We start from the raw sequence: 17,895 nt of genomic DNA, 5'->3' as shown, positions 1-17,895 counted from the left end.
GATGAGGGCTGTAGTGTCGGACTGTGTGCGATGAAGATGAGGGCTGTAGTGTCGGGCTGTGTGCGGTGAAGATGAGGGCTGTAGTGTCGGGATGTGTGTGGTGAAGATGAGGGCTATAGTGTCGGGAAGTGTGCGGTGATGTAGGCGATAATGTCGGGATGTGTGCGTTGATGTAGGTGGTAATGTCGAGATGTGTGCGGTGATGTAGGCGGTAATGTCGGGATGTGTGCAGTGATGTAGGTGGTAATGTCGGGATGTGTGCGGGGATGTAGGCGGTAATGTCGGGATGTGTGCGGGGATGTAGGCGGTAATGTCGGGATGTGTGCGGTGATGTAGGCGGTAATGTCGGGATGTGTGCGGTGTTGATGTAGGCGGTAATGTCGGGATGTGTGCGGTAATGTAGGCGGTAATGTCGGGATGTGTGCGGTGATGTAGGTGGTAATGTCGGGATGTGTGCGGTGATGTAGGTGGTAATGTCGTGATGTGTGCAGTGATGTAGGTGGTAATGTCGGGATGTGTGCGGGGATGTAGGCGGTAATGTCGGGATGTGTGCGGGGATGTAAGCGGTAATGTCGGGATGTGTGCGGTGATGTAGGCGGTAATGTCGGGATGTGTGCGGTGATGATGTAGGCGGTAATGCCGGGATGTGTGCGGTGATGATGTAGTTGGTAATGCCAGGATGTGTGCGGTGATGTAGGCGGTAGTGTCAGACTGTGTGCGGTGATGTAGGCGGTAATGTCGGGATGTGTGTGGTGATGTAGGCGGTAGTGTCGGCCTGTGTGCGGTGATGTAGGCGGTAGTGTCGGGATGTGTGCGGTGAAGATGAGGGCTCTCTCTCTCGGCTAAAGAAATTTATTTATTATCACACTTTTTGCAAGGCATTCGTCACTTGCTTTACACAACGCATTGTGACGGATGCCGTTCAACACAAGTGTGAAATTAGCCTTAGGCGGGCTTTACATGCTGCGACATCGCTAGCAATTGCTAACGATGTCGAGCGCGATAGCACCCGCCCCCGTCGCACATGCGATATGTGATGATTGCTTCCGTAGCGAACATTATCGCTACAGCAGCTTCACACTCACATTCCTGGTCGGCAACGTCGTCGTGACCGCCGAACAATCCCTCCTTCAAGGGGGAGGTGCGTTCGGCATCACAGCAACGTCACTAAACAGCCGGCCAATAGAAGCGGAGAGGAGGTGATGAGCGGGACATAACATCCCGCCCACCTCCTTCCTTCCGCATTGTCGGTGTAAGCAGGTAAGGAGATGTTTGTCGTTCCTGCGGTGTCACACACAGCGATGTGTGGTGCTGCAGGAACGACAAACAACATCGTACCGGCAGCAGCAGCGATATTATGAAAAGGAGCGACATGTCACCGATCAACTATTTTTGACGTTTTTGCGATCGGTGATCGTCGCTCCTAGGATTTACACGCTGCGATGTAGGTAACGGCGCCGAATGTGCGCCACTAACGACGTGACCCCGATGATATATCGTTACCAATGTCGCAACGTGTAAAGCCCGCCTTATTGTTGCCGTCCATTTTGTTTTGTTTCATTTTTATTTGTTTTTAAATAACTAATGACGTTAGAATTCAGGTGTGATACTTATGTAAAAAATAGGAACTGACGTCATGTGCTTGTGGACTCGTTGAAGCGCCAGAGATAAGCGCAAAACGGCCGTCGTCCCTCGTGCTCCGTGCACCCCCCTCCCTCACTGCCGCTACCGGTAATCTGATGTGGAAATAATACCCCTTTACAGCAAGTCTTGGTGAGTGCCTTTCGTTCTTGTGGATATTGCAACAAAACTTTGTATAGCCGAGCTGCAACCCAAGCAGTGAGGCTATAACCTTCACATCACCAAAAACATTACACTCGTAGTTTTCATAATAGATTTTTGACATCAGAAGGCGCATGTTTTCATGTTTCTTTCAGACTTGCTGCATAAGCAAGAGGAACAGATGGATTTTCATTGCCATTATTCAGAAGTACCACTTTTAAACTGGTTTTTGAAGAGTCTTGAGGTTTTTGCTCTTATCCCATTGCATCTAATGGAGAGTTCACATTGTTGCACTAAACTAGGCCTACTTCCATTGAAAATAAGTGTTCAAGCCGCTGCTACCTATAGCAGAAACAACATATCATTCACCGCATATATGTATAAATAAGCAAAACTCCAAAATTGAAAATATATCACCGTCTACCATACGAGTTCCTTACATTTAAGATATAACTTTTATTAAATATTTATTGATAAAAATAACACCTATAGTGTCCATATGGGCACCACTAATTGAAACTAAAGCATATGTGTTCAGTGATTCTAAAAACATTGATCCGCCAACCCGCAATGGTGTACCACTTAATGTGCTGATATAATATATTATTTTTGAGAGCCGCACTAGCCAGATCCACCTGAGAATGGTCCTCAAGATGTCAGATTTATTTATTTATTTGTCAAACTTGTATGCCGCCCCTCTCCAAAGACTCAGAGCGTCTCACAACATATAAATGCTAAGTACTAAGTTTATTCCCTATCTGTATGTTTTTTTTTGGAGTGTGGGAGGAAACCAGAGTACCCGGAGGAAACGCACGCAAGTACAGAGAGGACATACAAACTCCTTGCAGATGTTGTGGGAATTGAACCCAGGACCCCAGCGCTGCTGTGCTAACCACTGAGCCACCATGCTGCCCTGATGGGCTAACTAGGATAAGTATTCACTATCTAACAATAAACTCTGAGATAACATCTGTCCAGCAGGCAATACTATTAGCTTGGGCACCCTTTCCTCTCCAGATTCAATTAATAAAGCATAGAGGTTAAATATGAAGGATGGATGGTACGGTCATCCCCACACCCCATTCATAGTTAACTATTGATTGTGCACATCACGTATCTTTTTCAGAGATTGTGCACAATATTTACCCTATGTTTGCTGATCAGCATAGTTATTTAAGCACCAAGTGCATTGCTTGATAACTCAACAGGGTTCTGAATTTATTTTTCTTGATGTAACATCTTTTTGTTAATTATAGCCCAGTCAGGAGGGGAATATGAGAGTTTATTGTTAGATAGTGAATACTTATCCTAGTTAGCCCATCTGACATCTTGAGGAATGTTCTTAGGTGGATCTGGCTAGTGCGGCTCTCAAAAATAATATATTATATCAGCACATTAAATGGTACATCATTGCGGGTTGGCCGATCAATGTTTTTAGAATCACTGAACACGTTTGCTTTAGTTTCAATTAGTGGTGCCCATATGGACACTATAGGTGTTATAACTTTTATTAAATATTTATTGATAAACAATATCTTAAATGTAAGGAACTCGTATGCTAGACGGTGATATATAGCAGAAAGAACATACTTTAATCGCCTGCTCCAGCAAGTGCCAGCATTTGAGTCTTGAAGTCAAAAGCTCTACCTGACTTTTTGATAGATTGAGATCATGAACTAAATTATTTATAACAACCTTGTTTAGTTTGTGAGGCTCACAAGACTCATGGCCTGGAAAATCAGGATCTTCTCAATCATCTACTTCAACCAAATCATCATCAGATCCAAAGTCCAAGATGTTGGTGGAGTGGGGACTGGCACCTCTGAGCAATGTGAGACTGGCCTAATTACTAAAGGAATGTTTTGTTGTTTTACTTCTTATCTCTTGGCTTCCCCCATCCCATTGGACCAGCAAATGCCATGTGCTGTGGTTTACCATTGAGCCAACTTGTAAGAAGTGTAACACAAGATCAGCAACAAATATGGGGGCAGAAAGTTTGTCTTGATCTTCAGTTGTGCACTGAAAACACAGGAAATAACTTTTCTTCACCAATGGCTTCTCTGTGATTTTAAAGTCACTTTGCCACAAATATAGCAAAAGTTGTTGGGGTGGCTTACCCAACTGCGTGACATGTTTAACAGAATGTCCTAAGACACAAAACAACAACAGAATTAAAATTACATTTATTATAACAGTTTAAAGTAAAATAAAACTTAGCAATAAAAATACAATTGATATTCACAAAGATGAGTGAGATGATGAAGCTTGTTGGTACGTCACCAGTGAAACCACAAAGCGCACAAATACCTAAGATTCATCAACCTTGGAAAAACCTGAAGGTCTGTTTGTTACCAAAGTATGAAACACACTGACTTCATAAGTAGAGTGCAAGGTTATAACAATCTTAGCACCTAAAAAGCTAAAGGAATTTCTGAAGGGGCAATGTAGGCTAAATATATTGGAAAAAACTAAATGATGGAAAATTGGTGCCTGATAGGAAAATTCTGATTGTAGATTCAGAATCCGCACGCAAAAATGCTTTAACACTAGAACTACTGAGGTAGTCATTTTGAATACTTTGCACCATGTATTTCTATATAGGTGTCACGAGTAGAGATGAGCGAACCGGTCCCGGTTCGGCTCGAGGCCGGTTCGCCGAACGGGGGTCCCGTTCGAGTTCGGTTCGTCGAACGTTCGACGAACCGAACTCGAACGTATAGGCTATAATGGGAGGCAATCACAAACACATAAAAATGCATTATAAATGTACACAAACAGTTAATAAACATTGCCATAACACTTACCGGTCCTCGCGATCCCTTCTGCACTCTGTCTCCTGCCGCTATTCCATCCGATGATCGCTGAATCCTCCCGGTGACCTGCACTGCCAGCAGAGAAGCAGGACCTATCGTGACGTCAAAATAGCCATGTGACCAGTCACGTGGCTATTATCTCATTGGCTACAGACTGGTCACATGACTATGACACGTCATGTAGGACCTGCGAGTGCATCTCTCCGGTACACGGTGCACATATGTGTATCGCCGTGTACCGGCGACATGCTCTAGCACACGGTCGACTCCCCGTTCCGTTAGGGACCGGCTGACACAGCCGGTCATTAACGGAGATCACCGTTGCCATAGCAACGCAGTTAGCGGTGACGTCACCGCTAACCGCGGCTCCGGGAGCACCGTTGCTATGGTAACGCGTCTGTCAGCGTTACCGCTAGCAGCCAGCAGTGATCACTCACGGAGTGAAGGCTGCACGCTGCTTCCCGATTGTAGTGAGCATTGTAGTTAGGATGGAGGTTCCCCAGCCCCAAGTGATGCCCCTCACTACAATCGTCACTACTACTACACTAGAAAGAAAGAAGACAGAAGAGCAGGATCATGGAGGGCTGACAGGGGTAATAAAGATGGAGTCTCTAATGTGTCTGTGTATTTATTTCTATTAAAGTATTTTTTCTCTGTGTGGTGTCTTTTTTTAACCCTTTATTGGAGATTCTTAATGGCCGGGTCAAACGTGCCTGACATTAAGAATCTCTGGCTTAATACTGGCTGGTAAAACAAAGCCAGTATTAACTCATGATTACCCAACAAGCCACCCGGCTCCAGGGCTGTTGGAAGAGTTGGATACAGCGCCAGATGATGGCGCTTCTATGAGAGCGCCATTTTCTGGGACGGCTGCGGACTGAAATCCGCAGCAGAGGCGCCCACAAACCTCGGGCTAACCTGTGCTGCGGATTCCAATCCCCAGCTGCCTAGTTGTACCCGGCTGGACACAAAAATAGGGCGAAGCCCACGTCATTTGTTTTTTAATAATTTCATGAAATAAGTGAAATAATTAAAAAAAACGGGCTTCCCTATATTTTTGGTTCCCAGCCGGGTACAAATAGGCAACTGGGGGTTGGAGGCAGCCCGTGGCTGCCAGCTGTACCTGGCTAGCATACAAAAATATGGCGAAGCCCACGTCATTTTTTTGGTGGGCAAAAAACTTCTGCATACAGTCCTGGATGGAGTATGCTGAGCCTTGTAGTTCTGCAGCTGCTGTCTGCTCTTCTCCATACAGACAGACAGACAGCAGCTGCAGAACTACAAGGCTCAGCATACTCCATCCAGGACTGTATGCAAAAGTTTTTTGCCCCCTGAAAAAATTATGTGGCTTCGCCATATTTTTGTATGCTAGCCAGGTACAGCAGGCAGGTACGGCTGCCCCCAACCCCCAGTTGCCTATTTGTACCCGGCTGGGAACCAAAAATAAAGGGAAGCCCTTTTTTTATTATTTCATGAATGTCATGAAATAATTAGAAAATAAATGACGTAGGCTTTGCCCCATTTTTGTGTCCAGCCAGGTACAACTAGGCAGCTGGGATTGGAATCCGCACCACCGGTTGGCCTGAGCTTTCTGGGCCCCACTGCTGCGAATTGCAGTCTGCAGCCACCTCAGAAAATGGCATTTTCATAGAAGCGCCATCTTCTGGCGCTGTATCCAACTCTTCCAGCACCTGCCTGCTATACCTGGCTAGCATACAAAAATATGGCGAAGCTCACGTCCTTTTTTTGTAGCTTTTTGGCAAAAAAAAAAAAAAATGCTTCCCTGGATTTTCCATTGCCAGTGAAGGTAACACCAAGCAGTGGGGGTTAGCAGCCAGTAGCTGCTTGGATTACCCTTAGCTAGCAATACAAAAAATGCAGTGGGAGCTAACATATATTTTTTTTCATTATTTATTTAAATAACTAAAAATAAAATGGGCTTCCCTGTATTTTGATTGCTGGACATCACAGTTCTGTAAAAATAAATCTTTAAAAAAATGACGTAGCGCTCCGCGGTATTTTTGATTCTCAGCGCAGATAAAGCAGACAGCTATGGGTTGCCACCCCCATCTGCCTGCCGTTACCTTGGTTGGCAATCAAAATACAGGGAAGCCCATTAATTTTTTCTATTTAAAAAATAGTTAAAAAAAAAAAATTACGTTGGGTCCCCCCATTTTTGATAGCCAGCTAGGGTAAAGCAGACGGCTGTAGCCTGAAAACCACAGCTGGCAGCTTTACCGTGGTTGGGGATCCAATGTGGAGGTCCCCTCAGGCTCTTTTTTATAATTATTTTATAAATATTAATAATTACACAATAAAAGTAGGGGACCCCCCAAATTGGATCACCAGCCAAGGTAAAGCGGACAGCTGTGGTCTGGTATTCTCAGGGTGGGAAGGTCCATAGTTATTGGGCCTTCACAGCCTAAAAATAGCAGGCCGCAGGCACCCCAGACGTGGCGCATCCACTAGATGCGCCAATCCTGGCGCTTCACCCCAGCTCATCCCGTGCCCTGGTGCAGTGGCAAACGGGGTAATAAATCGGGTTGATACTAGCTGTAAAGTCACCTGAGATCAAGCCCAGCAGTTTGTGATGTCATGGCGTCTATTAGATACCCAACATCATAAACTGTCAGTACTAACAAAAACAAAAAATCGACAAAAGAAATTTATTTGAAAAAACAGTCCCCAAAACATTTCCTCTTTCACCAATTTATTTTAAGAAAAAAAATAAAGGGGTCCCACGACGACTCTGGACCGTCTAGAATATGGGGGGGAGACACTCAGGGAACGTATCCCCCATTTTCTAGGAGTGCGGACCATTCATGTGAGGAGTGTGGGTGCAATGAATCTGCACTCACTCTCCCCGGGTCCACAGCAGCAGAGTCCATGTCGTAATGGTTGCTACCAAAGCTGCAATGCCCTGCTCATGAGGTAAGGGCATGCCTAATCAGGAGAACTACTGTAGAGGAAGCTCTGCTCACTGGTATATAGGTGCTCAGAGGTAATAATAGATAAAATTAGTGAGTAACCTCGGCACTCTATATCTCCCAGACTAAGTCAGTAAGTCACAACGGATAGTAATGCAAAATCACTCTTTATTGGTCCGTATTAAGAAAATTTTTTTTTCATAAGCATATATGTTTTTGTCCAAAACAAGTTACAAATGACGTTTCGGCCTGAGCCTTCGTCGGATTGGACTTATCTGCATGTAATCATGAAAAATGACAATAATCAGTATCACATAAGAGTGAGAGAACAATAACATAAACTCGAACAATGTAGAGGTACAATTGGGATGCAGCAAAAAAATTGCAACACAGCAAGAAATGAAACACATGATACAAATGTCATAATACAGTACAAGGACAATATAGTAATGACAAATATGGGGTCAGAGTAGGCTTAGACAGCTCTGGTACGAAAAAGATGTCAATCATGAAGTAACATGTGCAGTAGGTGTAGAGCTACACTATGCATGGCAGAGCTAATGGGTAGACCGACCATAGAAAAAGTAGAGAAAAAGTGGAGAAAAAGTGGAGAATAAGTGGAACATAAGAGGAGAAAAAGTGGAGAAAAAGTGGAGAAAAAAGTGGAGAAAAAGTGGAGAAAAAGTGGAGAAAAAGTGGAGAAAAAGTGGAGAAAAAGTGGAGATTAAGAGGAGAAAAAGTGGAGAAAAAAGTGGAGAAAAAGTGGAGAAAAAGTGGAGAAAAAGTGGAGAAAAAGTGGAGCATAAGAGGAGAAAAAGTGGAGAAAAAAGTGGAGAAAAAGTGGAGCATAAGAGGAGAAAAAGTGGAGAAAAAGTGGAGAAAAAGTGGAGCATAAGAGGAGAAAAAGTGGAGAAAAAGTGGAGAAAAAGTGGAGCATAAGAGGAGAAAAAGTGGAGATTAAGAGGAGAAAAAGTGGAGAAAAAGTGGAGCATAAGAGGAGAAAAAGTGGAGAAAAAGTGGAGAAAAAGTGGAGAAAAAGTGGAGAAAAAGTGGAGCATAAGAGGAGAAAAAGTGGAGATTAAGAGGAGAAAAAGTGGAGAAAAAGTGGAGAAAAAGTGGAGAAAAAGTGGAGCATAAGAGGAGAAAAAGTGGAGAAAAAAGTGGAGAAAAAGTGGAGAAAAAGTGGAGATTAAGAGGAGAAAAAGTGGAGCATAAGAGGAGAAAAAGTGGAGAAAAAAGTGGAGAAAAAGTGGAGAAAGTGGAGAAAAAAATGGAGAAAAAGTGGAGAAAAAGTGGAGAAAAAGTGGAGAATAAGAGGAGAAAAAGTGGAGAAAAAGTGGAGAAAAAGTGGAGAATAAGAGGAGAAAAAGTGGAGAATAAGTGGAGAAAAAAATGGAGAAAAAGTGGAGAAAAAGTGGAGAAAAAGTGGAGCATAAGAGGAGAAAAAGTGGAGAAAAAGTGGAGAAAAAGTGGAGAAAAAGTGGAGCATAAGAGGAGAAAAAGTGGAGAAAAAAGTGGAGAGAAAGTGGAGAAAAAGTGGAGCATAAGAGGAGAAAAAGTGGAGAAAAAGTGGAGAAAAAGTGGAGCATAAGAGGAGAAAAAGTGGAGAAAAAGTGGAGAAAAAGTGGAGCATAAGAGGAGAAAAAGTGGAGAAAAAGTGGAGAAAAAGTGGAGAAAAAAGTGGAGAAAAAGTGGAGAAAAAGTGGAGAAAAAGTGGAGAAAAAGTGGAGATTAAGAGGAGAAAAAGTGGAGAAAAAGTGGAGAAAAAGTGGAGCATAAGAGGAGAAAAAGTGGAGAAAAAAGTGGAGAAAAAAGTGGAGAAAAAGTGGAGAAAAAGTGGAGCATAAGAGGAGAAAAAGTGGAGAAAAAGTGGAGAAAAAAGTGGAGAAAAAGTGGAGAAAAAGTGGAGAAAAAGTGGAGAAAAAGTGGAGCATAAGAGGAGAAAAAGTGGAGAAAAAGTGGAGAAAAAGTGGAGCATAAGAGGAGAAAAAGTGGAGAAAAAGTGGAGAAAAAAGTGGAGAAAAAGTGGAGAAAAAGTGGAGAAAAAGTGGAGAAAAAGTGGAGAAAAAGTGGAGATTAAGAGGAGAAAAAGTGGAGAAAAAATGGAGAAAAAGTGGAGCATAAGAGGAGAAAAAGTGGAGAAAAAAGTGGAGAAAACGTGGAGAAAACGTGGAGAAAAAGTGGAGAAAAAGTGGAGAAAAAGTGGAGCATAGGAGGAGAAAAAGTGGAGAAAAAAGTGGAGAAAACGTGGAGAAAAAGTGGAGAAAAAGTGGAGAAAAAGTGGAGCATAAGAGGAGAAAAAGTGGAGATTAAGAGGAGAAAAAGTGGAGAAAAAGTGGAGAAAAAGTGGAAAAAAAGTGGAGAAAAAGTGGAGCATAAGAGGAGAAAAAGTGGAGAAAAAAGTGGAGAAAAAGTGGAGAAAGTGGAGAAAAAAATGGAGAAAAAGTGGAGAAAAAGTGGAGAAAAAGTGGAGCATAAGAGGAGAAAAAGTGGAGAAAAAGTGGAGAAAAAGTGGAGCATAAGAGGAGAAAAAGTGGAGAAAAAAGTGGAGAAAAAGTGGAGAAAAAGTGGAGCATAAGAGGAGAAAAAGTGGAGAAAAAGTGGAGAAAAAGTGGAGCATAAGAGGAGAAAAAGTGGAGCATAAGAGGAGAAAAAGTGGAGAAAAAGTGGAGAAAAAAGTGGAGAAAAAGTGGAGATTAAGAGGAGAAAAAGTGGAGAAAAAGTGGAGCATAAGAGGAGAAAAAGTGGAGAAAAAAGTGGAGAAAACGTGGAGAAAACGTGGAGAAAACGTGGAGAAAAAGTGGAGAAAAAGTGGAGCATAAGAGGAGAAAAAGTGGAGAAAAAGTGGAGAAAAAAGTGGAGAAAAAGTGGAGAAAAAGTGGAGAAAAAGTGGAGAAAAAGTGGAGAAAAAGTGGAGCATAAGAGGAGAAAAAGTGGAGAAAAAGTGGAGAAAAAGTGGAGCATAAGAGGAGAAAAAGTGGAGAAAAAGTGGAGAAAAAAGTGGAGAAAAAGTGGAGAAAAAGTGGAGAAAAAGTGGAGAAAAAGTGGAGATTAAGAGGAGAAAAAGTGGAGAAAAAGTGGAGAAAAAGTGGAGCATAAGAGGAGAAAAAGTGGAGAAAAAAGTGGAGAAAACGTGGAGAAAACGTGGAGAAAACGTGGAGAAAAAGTGGAGAAAAAGTGGAGAAAAAGTGGAGCATAGGAGGAGAAAAAGTGGAGAAAAAAGTGGAGAAAACGTGGAGAAAAAGTGGAGAAAAAGTGGAGAAAAAGTGGAGCATAAGAGGAGAAAAAGTGGAGATTAAGAGGAGAAAAAGTGGAGAAAAAGTGGAGAAAAAGTGGAGCATAAGAGGAGAAAAAGTGGAGAAAAAAGTGGAGAAAAAGTGGAGAAAAAGTGGAGAAAAAGTGGAGATTAAGAGGAGAAAAAGTGGAGCATAAGAGGAGAAAAAGTGGAGAAAAAAGTGGAGAAAAAGTGGAGAAAGTGGAGAAAAAAGTGGAGAAAAAGTGGAGAAAAAGTGGAGAAAAAGTGGAGAATAAGAGGAGAAAAAGTGGAGAAAAAGTGGAGAAAAAGTGGAGAATAAGAGGAGAAAAAGTGGAGAATAAGTGGAGAAAAAAATGGAGAAAAAGTGGAGAAAAAGTGGAGAGAAAGTGGAGAAAAAAATGGAGAAAAAGTGGAACACCCTTTGGTACCTTTCATGTGGCACTAAGGGGTGCTTAGCTTTGTATTTAGCCAAAAAAATGAAAAAAAAATGACATAGGGTTCCCCCTAGTTTTGTAGCCAGCTAGGGTAAAGCAGACGGCTGCAGCCTGCAGACCACAGCTGGCAACCTCACCTTGGCTGGTAATCCAAAACTGAGGGCACCCCACGCTGTTATTTTAAATTAAATAAATAATTGAAAAAAAAAACACGTAGGGGTCCCCCAAAATTGGATCACCAGCCAAGGTAAAGCAGACAGCTGGGGCCTGATATTCTCAGACTAGGGAGGTCCATGGTTATTGGAATCTCCCCAGCCTAAAAATAGCAGGCCGCAGCCGCCCCAGAAGTGGCGCATCCATTAGATGCGCCAATCCTGGTGCTTCGCCCCAGCTCATCCCGCGCCCTGGTGCGGTGGCAAACGGGGTAATATTTGGGGTTAATACCAGATGTGTAATGTCACCTGGCATCAAGCCCTGGGGTTGGTGAGGTCAGGCGTCTATCAGATACCCGACATCACCAACCCAGTCAGTAATAAAAAAAAAATACACGACAAACACATTTTTATTTGAAAAAACACTCCCCAAAACATTCCCTCTTTAACCAATTTATTAGATTGAAAAACAAATCCAGGTCTGGTGTAATCCAAGGGGTTGCCATGACGATGCACACTGTCCCAGTCAATGAAGAGCAGGATGTTCCCCATTGGCTGGGAGAGCAGTGCAGTGACCTGAGCTAACATCAATGGGTCAGCCCAGGTCACTGCAGGGGGGTGACAAGTGCTGCTGTCAGTGAGGTACATTACCTGCGCTGATCTCCAGCACACTGACAGCCCCTGTCACTGAGGTCAATGACCGGCGCCTTCACATCAAGTATCGCGAGAGGTCCGTGACGTCACCGCTAGTCAGTCTCGGGTCGGAAGCGATAGGTGATGTGACAAGCGGCGGCCATGGAGGACAGTGACAGCGCTGAGGTCGGGATGGCGGGACTTCATCACCGCAGGTAAGCCGAGCGAGGGAGCGAGCGAGCGAGCGGGCGGGCGGGCGGGCGGGCGGGGGGGGGGGGGTGGATGTGTGTGTGTGTGTGTTTGTGTATGTGTATGTATGTGTACATGCCGCGGGCAGGAGGGGGTGGAGCGAGCTGAGCGGGAAAGTGTGGGCTTCCTGCACGTAACTAAGATAAACATCGGGTTACTAACCAAAGCGCTTTGCTTGGATACCCGATGTTTATCTTGGTTACCAGCTTGTGGCAGGCTGCCAGCGATGGCTCCTGCTCACTGTAGCTGTAAAAAGCCCTGCTTTTTGCTGCTAGAACCGTTCTCGAACGTATCTAGAACTATCGAGCTTTTAGCAAAAAGCTCGAGTTCTAGTTCGATCTCGAACAGCCCAAAAATCACTCGAACCTAGAACTGGAGAACCACGAACCACGAACCGCGCTCAACTCTAGTCACGAGTCCAGTGGTTCTAGTGTTAAGACCAGCAACATTATTCATTTAATAAAATCTTTCTTTGACTAAAGAGCACTGTTCCTGATTTCTATGTATTCACTTGTCTCTCTTTTATGCCTTTCTAATATATTTTTACTCTATCTTGGATAGAAAATAGGATGCAAAGCTCTGAGTGACCAGAGTGACCGATACCCAGCAGTCATTGAATTTGGAAAATATGAAATTCAAGCATGGTACTCTTCGCCTTACCCACAGGAATATGCAAGGTGTGATTTTACTAGGCATGCATTTTTTGTGAATGTTACAACATGTGATATACTACAGTACTGTTATTCGTTGACAAATGAATAGTAATAATAGTAAAGATGATTTCTGAGCATGAAACATGATTGTGTTGACCACCCACATGCGATGGCTCCAGCTGACCGCTCTCGCTACCATACATGTGCACATTCATCTCAGCCGACTGTGTTCTCAAGGAGGAGAGCAGTGAAAGTAATTAGCAAATATTGGCAGGTTCAGATGATGTTTAGGTATATGTGGCCTTTAATCATCCATAAATTGTAGTCAGGTGTAGGGCTTCCAATTAGAGACATGGTGCATTTTATAACTATGGGTTATTCACAGTGGTTAATTCTTTGCTTTGCAGCGCTGGTCTCCTGGGTTCAAAGCCCACCAAACATAACATCTGCAAGGAGTTTGTATGTTCTCCCCGTTATACCCTTCAAGCTTTTTGGTTTCCTTCCACACTTCACTGTGGAATTAATATTGCTATATAAGTGAGTAAAATAAAAAACACATGTTGCAAGTTTTGAGGGTTGCTACATTCAGACATCTTGAACCTACAGCAGGTAGGTTTTTTACATATGTATAACCATATCGATCTGGAGAGTATTATAAGACAAAGACTACATTTACAATGGAGCACTGACAGAAAAAGTAAAGGAAAGTCCAAAATTGCTTAAAGGGAACCATAAGCTGTGGCCACCACCAGTGAGCTCTTATATACAGCATTCTAGAATAATTTATATAAGAGCCCAGGCCACGCTGTATAACATATAAAACATCTTCATTATACTCATCTAGGGGGATCGATCATCAGATCGATGGGTGTCGCTGCTCTTAGGTCCAGCGCCTCCTATCTTCCTTCCATCACTGACCTCCTTCTTTCCTGCACCATGTGGACGACGTGTCCAACGGCACCTACACAAGCCAGCATTTCGGTCCTACACAGGTGCAGTTTGATCTGCCCTGCTAAGGGCATATCTATGTATTGTAGTGCGCATGCAATGGCGGTCTTTGACCTTTCCTTGTGCCTGCACATTTGTTATGGTATCTATATCAGATAAAGCCTATCAGAAGTCAGGGTCCACCGTGCAGTGATTTTATTGCTGCTGCTGGATAAGGAGATAGGGGCCTGAACTGCAACTAGGCAAATGCTACTAAATATCAGAGTCCCCTGAGTTAAAGAACCCACAGTGAGGAAAGTAAAGGTAAGACCATGAACTCTATTACAACACAGAGAGGTATGGGGTATAGCTATAGTAATGGCAACTTTGTTCCTGCACAGAGGGGTATGAGGTATAGCTATAGTAATGGCAACTCTGTTACTGTACAGGGCACCAAGGCCTGAGATCTCGTGTTACAGATCACACAGATACTCTAATATAAACTCTACCGAGCACTGTTATTTCACAGCGTCAGCTTACGACTTATCACTTCTGTTACTTCACAGAAGCAAATATATATATATATATATATATATATATATATATATATATATGTGGTGTAAACAGTACGAATAGGGTGTATTTAGTGGACACTAACCGTATACCACAATGGAGGAGATTCAAAGGGTGTGTAGAGGAGTCAATGAGGTCACTAGCTCCTATCAAGGACTACTGTGGAGTTGCACCGGCTAACCACCATTGAACCCAGTACTAGCATAGCCCAGAAGCTCTACCTAACCAGAAACTGGCCCTAAACCAGTCTGATGTGACCGCGATGCCTCGCCCTACACCTGCCTCCTAACCCTGTATCAGTCCCAGAGGACTTCGACGCCTGGCCCTGTACTAACGTGGTAAGTGCTTGCTGCACCACATATGAAGACAACTGAGCGTGACCATGTGGGTGCTCAAGGCTTCTATAACCTAAGGACAGCCCACAAGATGGAGATCCTTATGGCCTGCCCAAACCATAACCAATGAGCGGTCTCCCATGTGACCACACGTTACTGATGATGTCACTGTGGCCAATGGGATCATTCCACATCATCTGTGATGTCACTACGGCCAATGGGATCACGGTACGTCATCTGTGATGTCACTAGGCCAATGGGATCGCACCACGTCATCTGTGATGTCACAACAGCAAATGAGATTGCGCCACGTCAGCTGTGATGTCACCACGGCCAATAGGATTGTGCCACGTCATCTGGACACCTGATGCACTAAGTGTCTGAGCATGCTCAGAAGCCTGAACCACTAACTTAGTCTCAGAATTGAGACTATCAGGCTGGGCATGCTCAGAAGGCACAACCCAGAACTTAGGCTGAAAACACCTAGATGTTCGGGTCAGTACCGGAGACTCAAGTAAGCGAACCGAATGAGGCCGAGCATAGGGGGAAATTGCCCCAGGAGGCATCCGAGAAGATGCCGCAGCTCGGTTTGTAACAACAGTACAGTACTTTGAGCTGCCCTCAGCAGGGCAGATCAAAGTGCGCCTGCGCAGGACCGCAATGCCGGCCTGTGTGGATGATGTAGGATGCGTCATCCACACCGAGCTGGGAAGGAGGATAGCAATCGCAGCAAAGAGGAGGCACTGGACCCGCGAGCAGCGATGCCTATTGGACAAGACCGCTCATAGGTGAGTATAATAAAAATTCTTTTTTACGTTATTGTTATAGGAATTTTAATCTCATATTAATTTTCAATAGTCTGTATTCACTATAATTAGTGTTATAGGAGTTTTAGTCTCGTATTATGTTCAATCTATTTTTATTGTAAACATATCATATTATACATATACAGCATGTAAAACTGAATGACTGACATGTCAAACTTTTTATAAATTGCATAGTAAAGAAATCATGTTTTCTCAAACTGTCTCGATCTCAATTTGACCGAATAGTGAACACTTTACAACTATGGTCCTCAATAGACCTCTGCAAATTGGATTCCAACGAGAACCCAGGAAAAGGGAAGGGGAAGAGAAGAGAGAGAGAGAGAAGAAAAAAGGAAAGAAAGGGGGGAGAAGGGAGGGAATTAGAAGGGGAAGTGGGGGAAAGGTAGGTAGCAGCGTGAGTAAGGGTGGTGGGTAGTTTGATTTGATTAGGGTGGGGGAGGGGCACTCTCTGTCATCTGAGAATCAGGTGATCCTACATTCTTGTCCGGTTCATCCCTGACCATGCTTTACTCCACCAATCTAATAAGATGTTATGGCTCCGTCAAAACAGTTTAACAAAATCTGGATAATCTTTAAATAGGATCCATTCTCCCCAGGTCCTGCAAAATTTGTCTCTAGTGCCCGCAATGTCGGCAGAGAGCTCCTCCATCCTACATATGTTTGCCATTTCAGAGTACCACTCTGAGATGGGAGGTATCGTGGAGGACTTCCAGTACCTAGGTATGACGGAGCGCGCCGCCGCCAGGCAAAAGCGGAGTATGTCTCTCTTATGATAAGCGATTGAGTGTGGTAACATAGAGAGGAGGACTATCTTGGGGCAGTTATTCACTGCTTTCCCAGTTATAAGCTGATAATTAGCAAGAACCTTTCCCCAAAACTGTTTTATTCCATCACATTCCCACCAGATATGCGTCATTGTACCGACATCTTGCCCACATCTCCAGCACATCGCAGACACTGAAGGGAATATAATATGTAGTTTAGACGGAAACTGGTACCAACGTGTCAAAATCTTAAAATTTTTCTCCCCTGCAGAGCACGTGACTGACAATTTGTGAGTAAATAAGAAACATTTCTTCCACTCATCGGGAGAGAAGTGTTGCTTCAGCTCCTTTTCCCAAGCCAATTGGTAGCCTCGTTTGCCTGAGACCCCAATTCTGATAAGAATACCGTACAGAAGGGAGACTGTGTGTTCAGGCGGGATATTTTTAGTAAACAATTCCTCAAAGGCACTACAAGTGCCTCGGACTCGATCAACTGTTCTCTCTGGAGAGACAAATGCCCGTAGTTGGAGAAACTCCAACCATTGTGAACCTCTAGACGGAAGTTGTGTCCGAAAGGTTTGGAATGAGGGTAATTTACCATCAATCAGTATGTGCCCCAAGCGGATGTCTTCCTCCGCCCTCCAGCCGAAGTAGCTTCTCTGTTTATATCCAGGGTGAAATGATGGAGTATAGAATAAGGAAGCGAGGGGACTAACTGACTGTGGAGGCGACATTTTTTTGGATACTATGTGACTAACTTTGAGCGTTTCTTTGATAAAATTTGAAAGCATCCCCACGCTAGGAAGATCTGAAGGAGGTATCCACGGGAGGTGTTTGAGAGGGATCTCCAGTTCTTCTTGCTCTATACTTATCCATTGCTTAGAGTCACTGTTGAAATGCCAGTCTAATATACGGGTCAAGGCTGCAGCCTGCATGTAGACTCTGAAATTAGGAAGGCCTGCTCCTCCACACTCCCTTGGGAGGGTAAGAGTGCGTAAGTTGATTCTTGGTTTAATTTTACCCCATATGAATCTGATAATAGCAGATTGAAGGGTAAGAAAAAAACTACTGGGAGGAGAAATGGGGATGGTTTGAAAGTAGTACAAAAAGCGTGGCAGGATATCCATTTTAATGACATTCATCCTGCCCATCCAAGATAATTTCAGTCCCCCGTAAGACTTTAAGTTCTTGATTGTACCTTCTAGTAGTGGCAAGTGATTAAGTGTATATAGTTTGGAGAGGTCCGCTGGGATTGAAATACCCAAATATTTAATGACCGAAGGTCTCCATTTGAATGTGAAGTTAGACATTGGCCGGGAAACTTCAGTTTGGGTCAAAGAGATATTTAAGGCTTCTGATTTTGATAGATTAACTTTAAAGTTACTAAGGAGGCCGAATCGTTCGAATTCCATCATTATAGACGGGATCGATATATGAGGTTGAGAGATGTATAACAGGAGATCATCTGCATATAATGCAATTTTATGATGAACATCCCCAATCTTGAGTCCTTTGATATTACTATTCCCTCTGAGAGCGTTAGCTAAGTGTTCTATGATGACTACATACA

The 17,895-nt window shown here is 43.6% G+C and overlaps 1 protein-coding gene across 2 annotated transcripts in view; it reads left to right on the top strand.

Annotated features, from left to right (window-relative positions):
* The window catches only part of KAT6B (lysine acetyltransferase 6B), a 745,545-nt gene that overhangs the window by 453,577 nt on the left and 274,073 nt on the right, over positions 1 to 17,895 (top strand). For both annotated transcript variants that reach the window (XM_075349101.1, XM_075349100.1), the window contains exon 9: positions 12,808 to 12,923. In XM_075349101.1, coding sequence (XP_075205216.1) covers positions 12,808 to 12,923 — 116 coding nt within the window. The remainder of the gene's footprint in view (positions 1 to 12,807; positions 12,924 to 17,895) is intronic.

This window comes from Anomaloglossus baeobatrachus, chromosome 5, assembly GCF_048569485.1.
Source record: "Anomaloglossus baeobatrachus isolate aAnoBae1 chromosome 5, aAnoBae1.hap1, whole genome shotgun sequence".
Taxonomy (NCBI): Eukaryota; Metazoa; Chordata; class Amphibia; order Anura; family Aromobatidae; genus Anomaloglossus; species Anomaloglossus baeobatrachus.
Note: the sequence above shows the minus strand (reverse complement) of the source record. Positions and strands in the feature narration are given on the sequence as shown.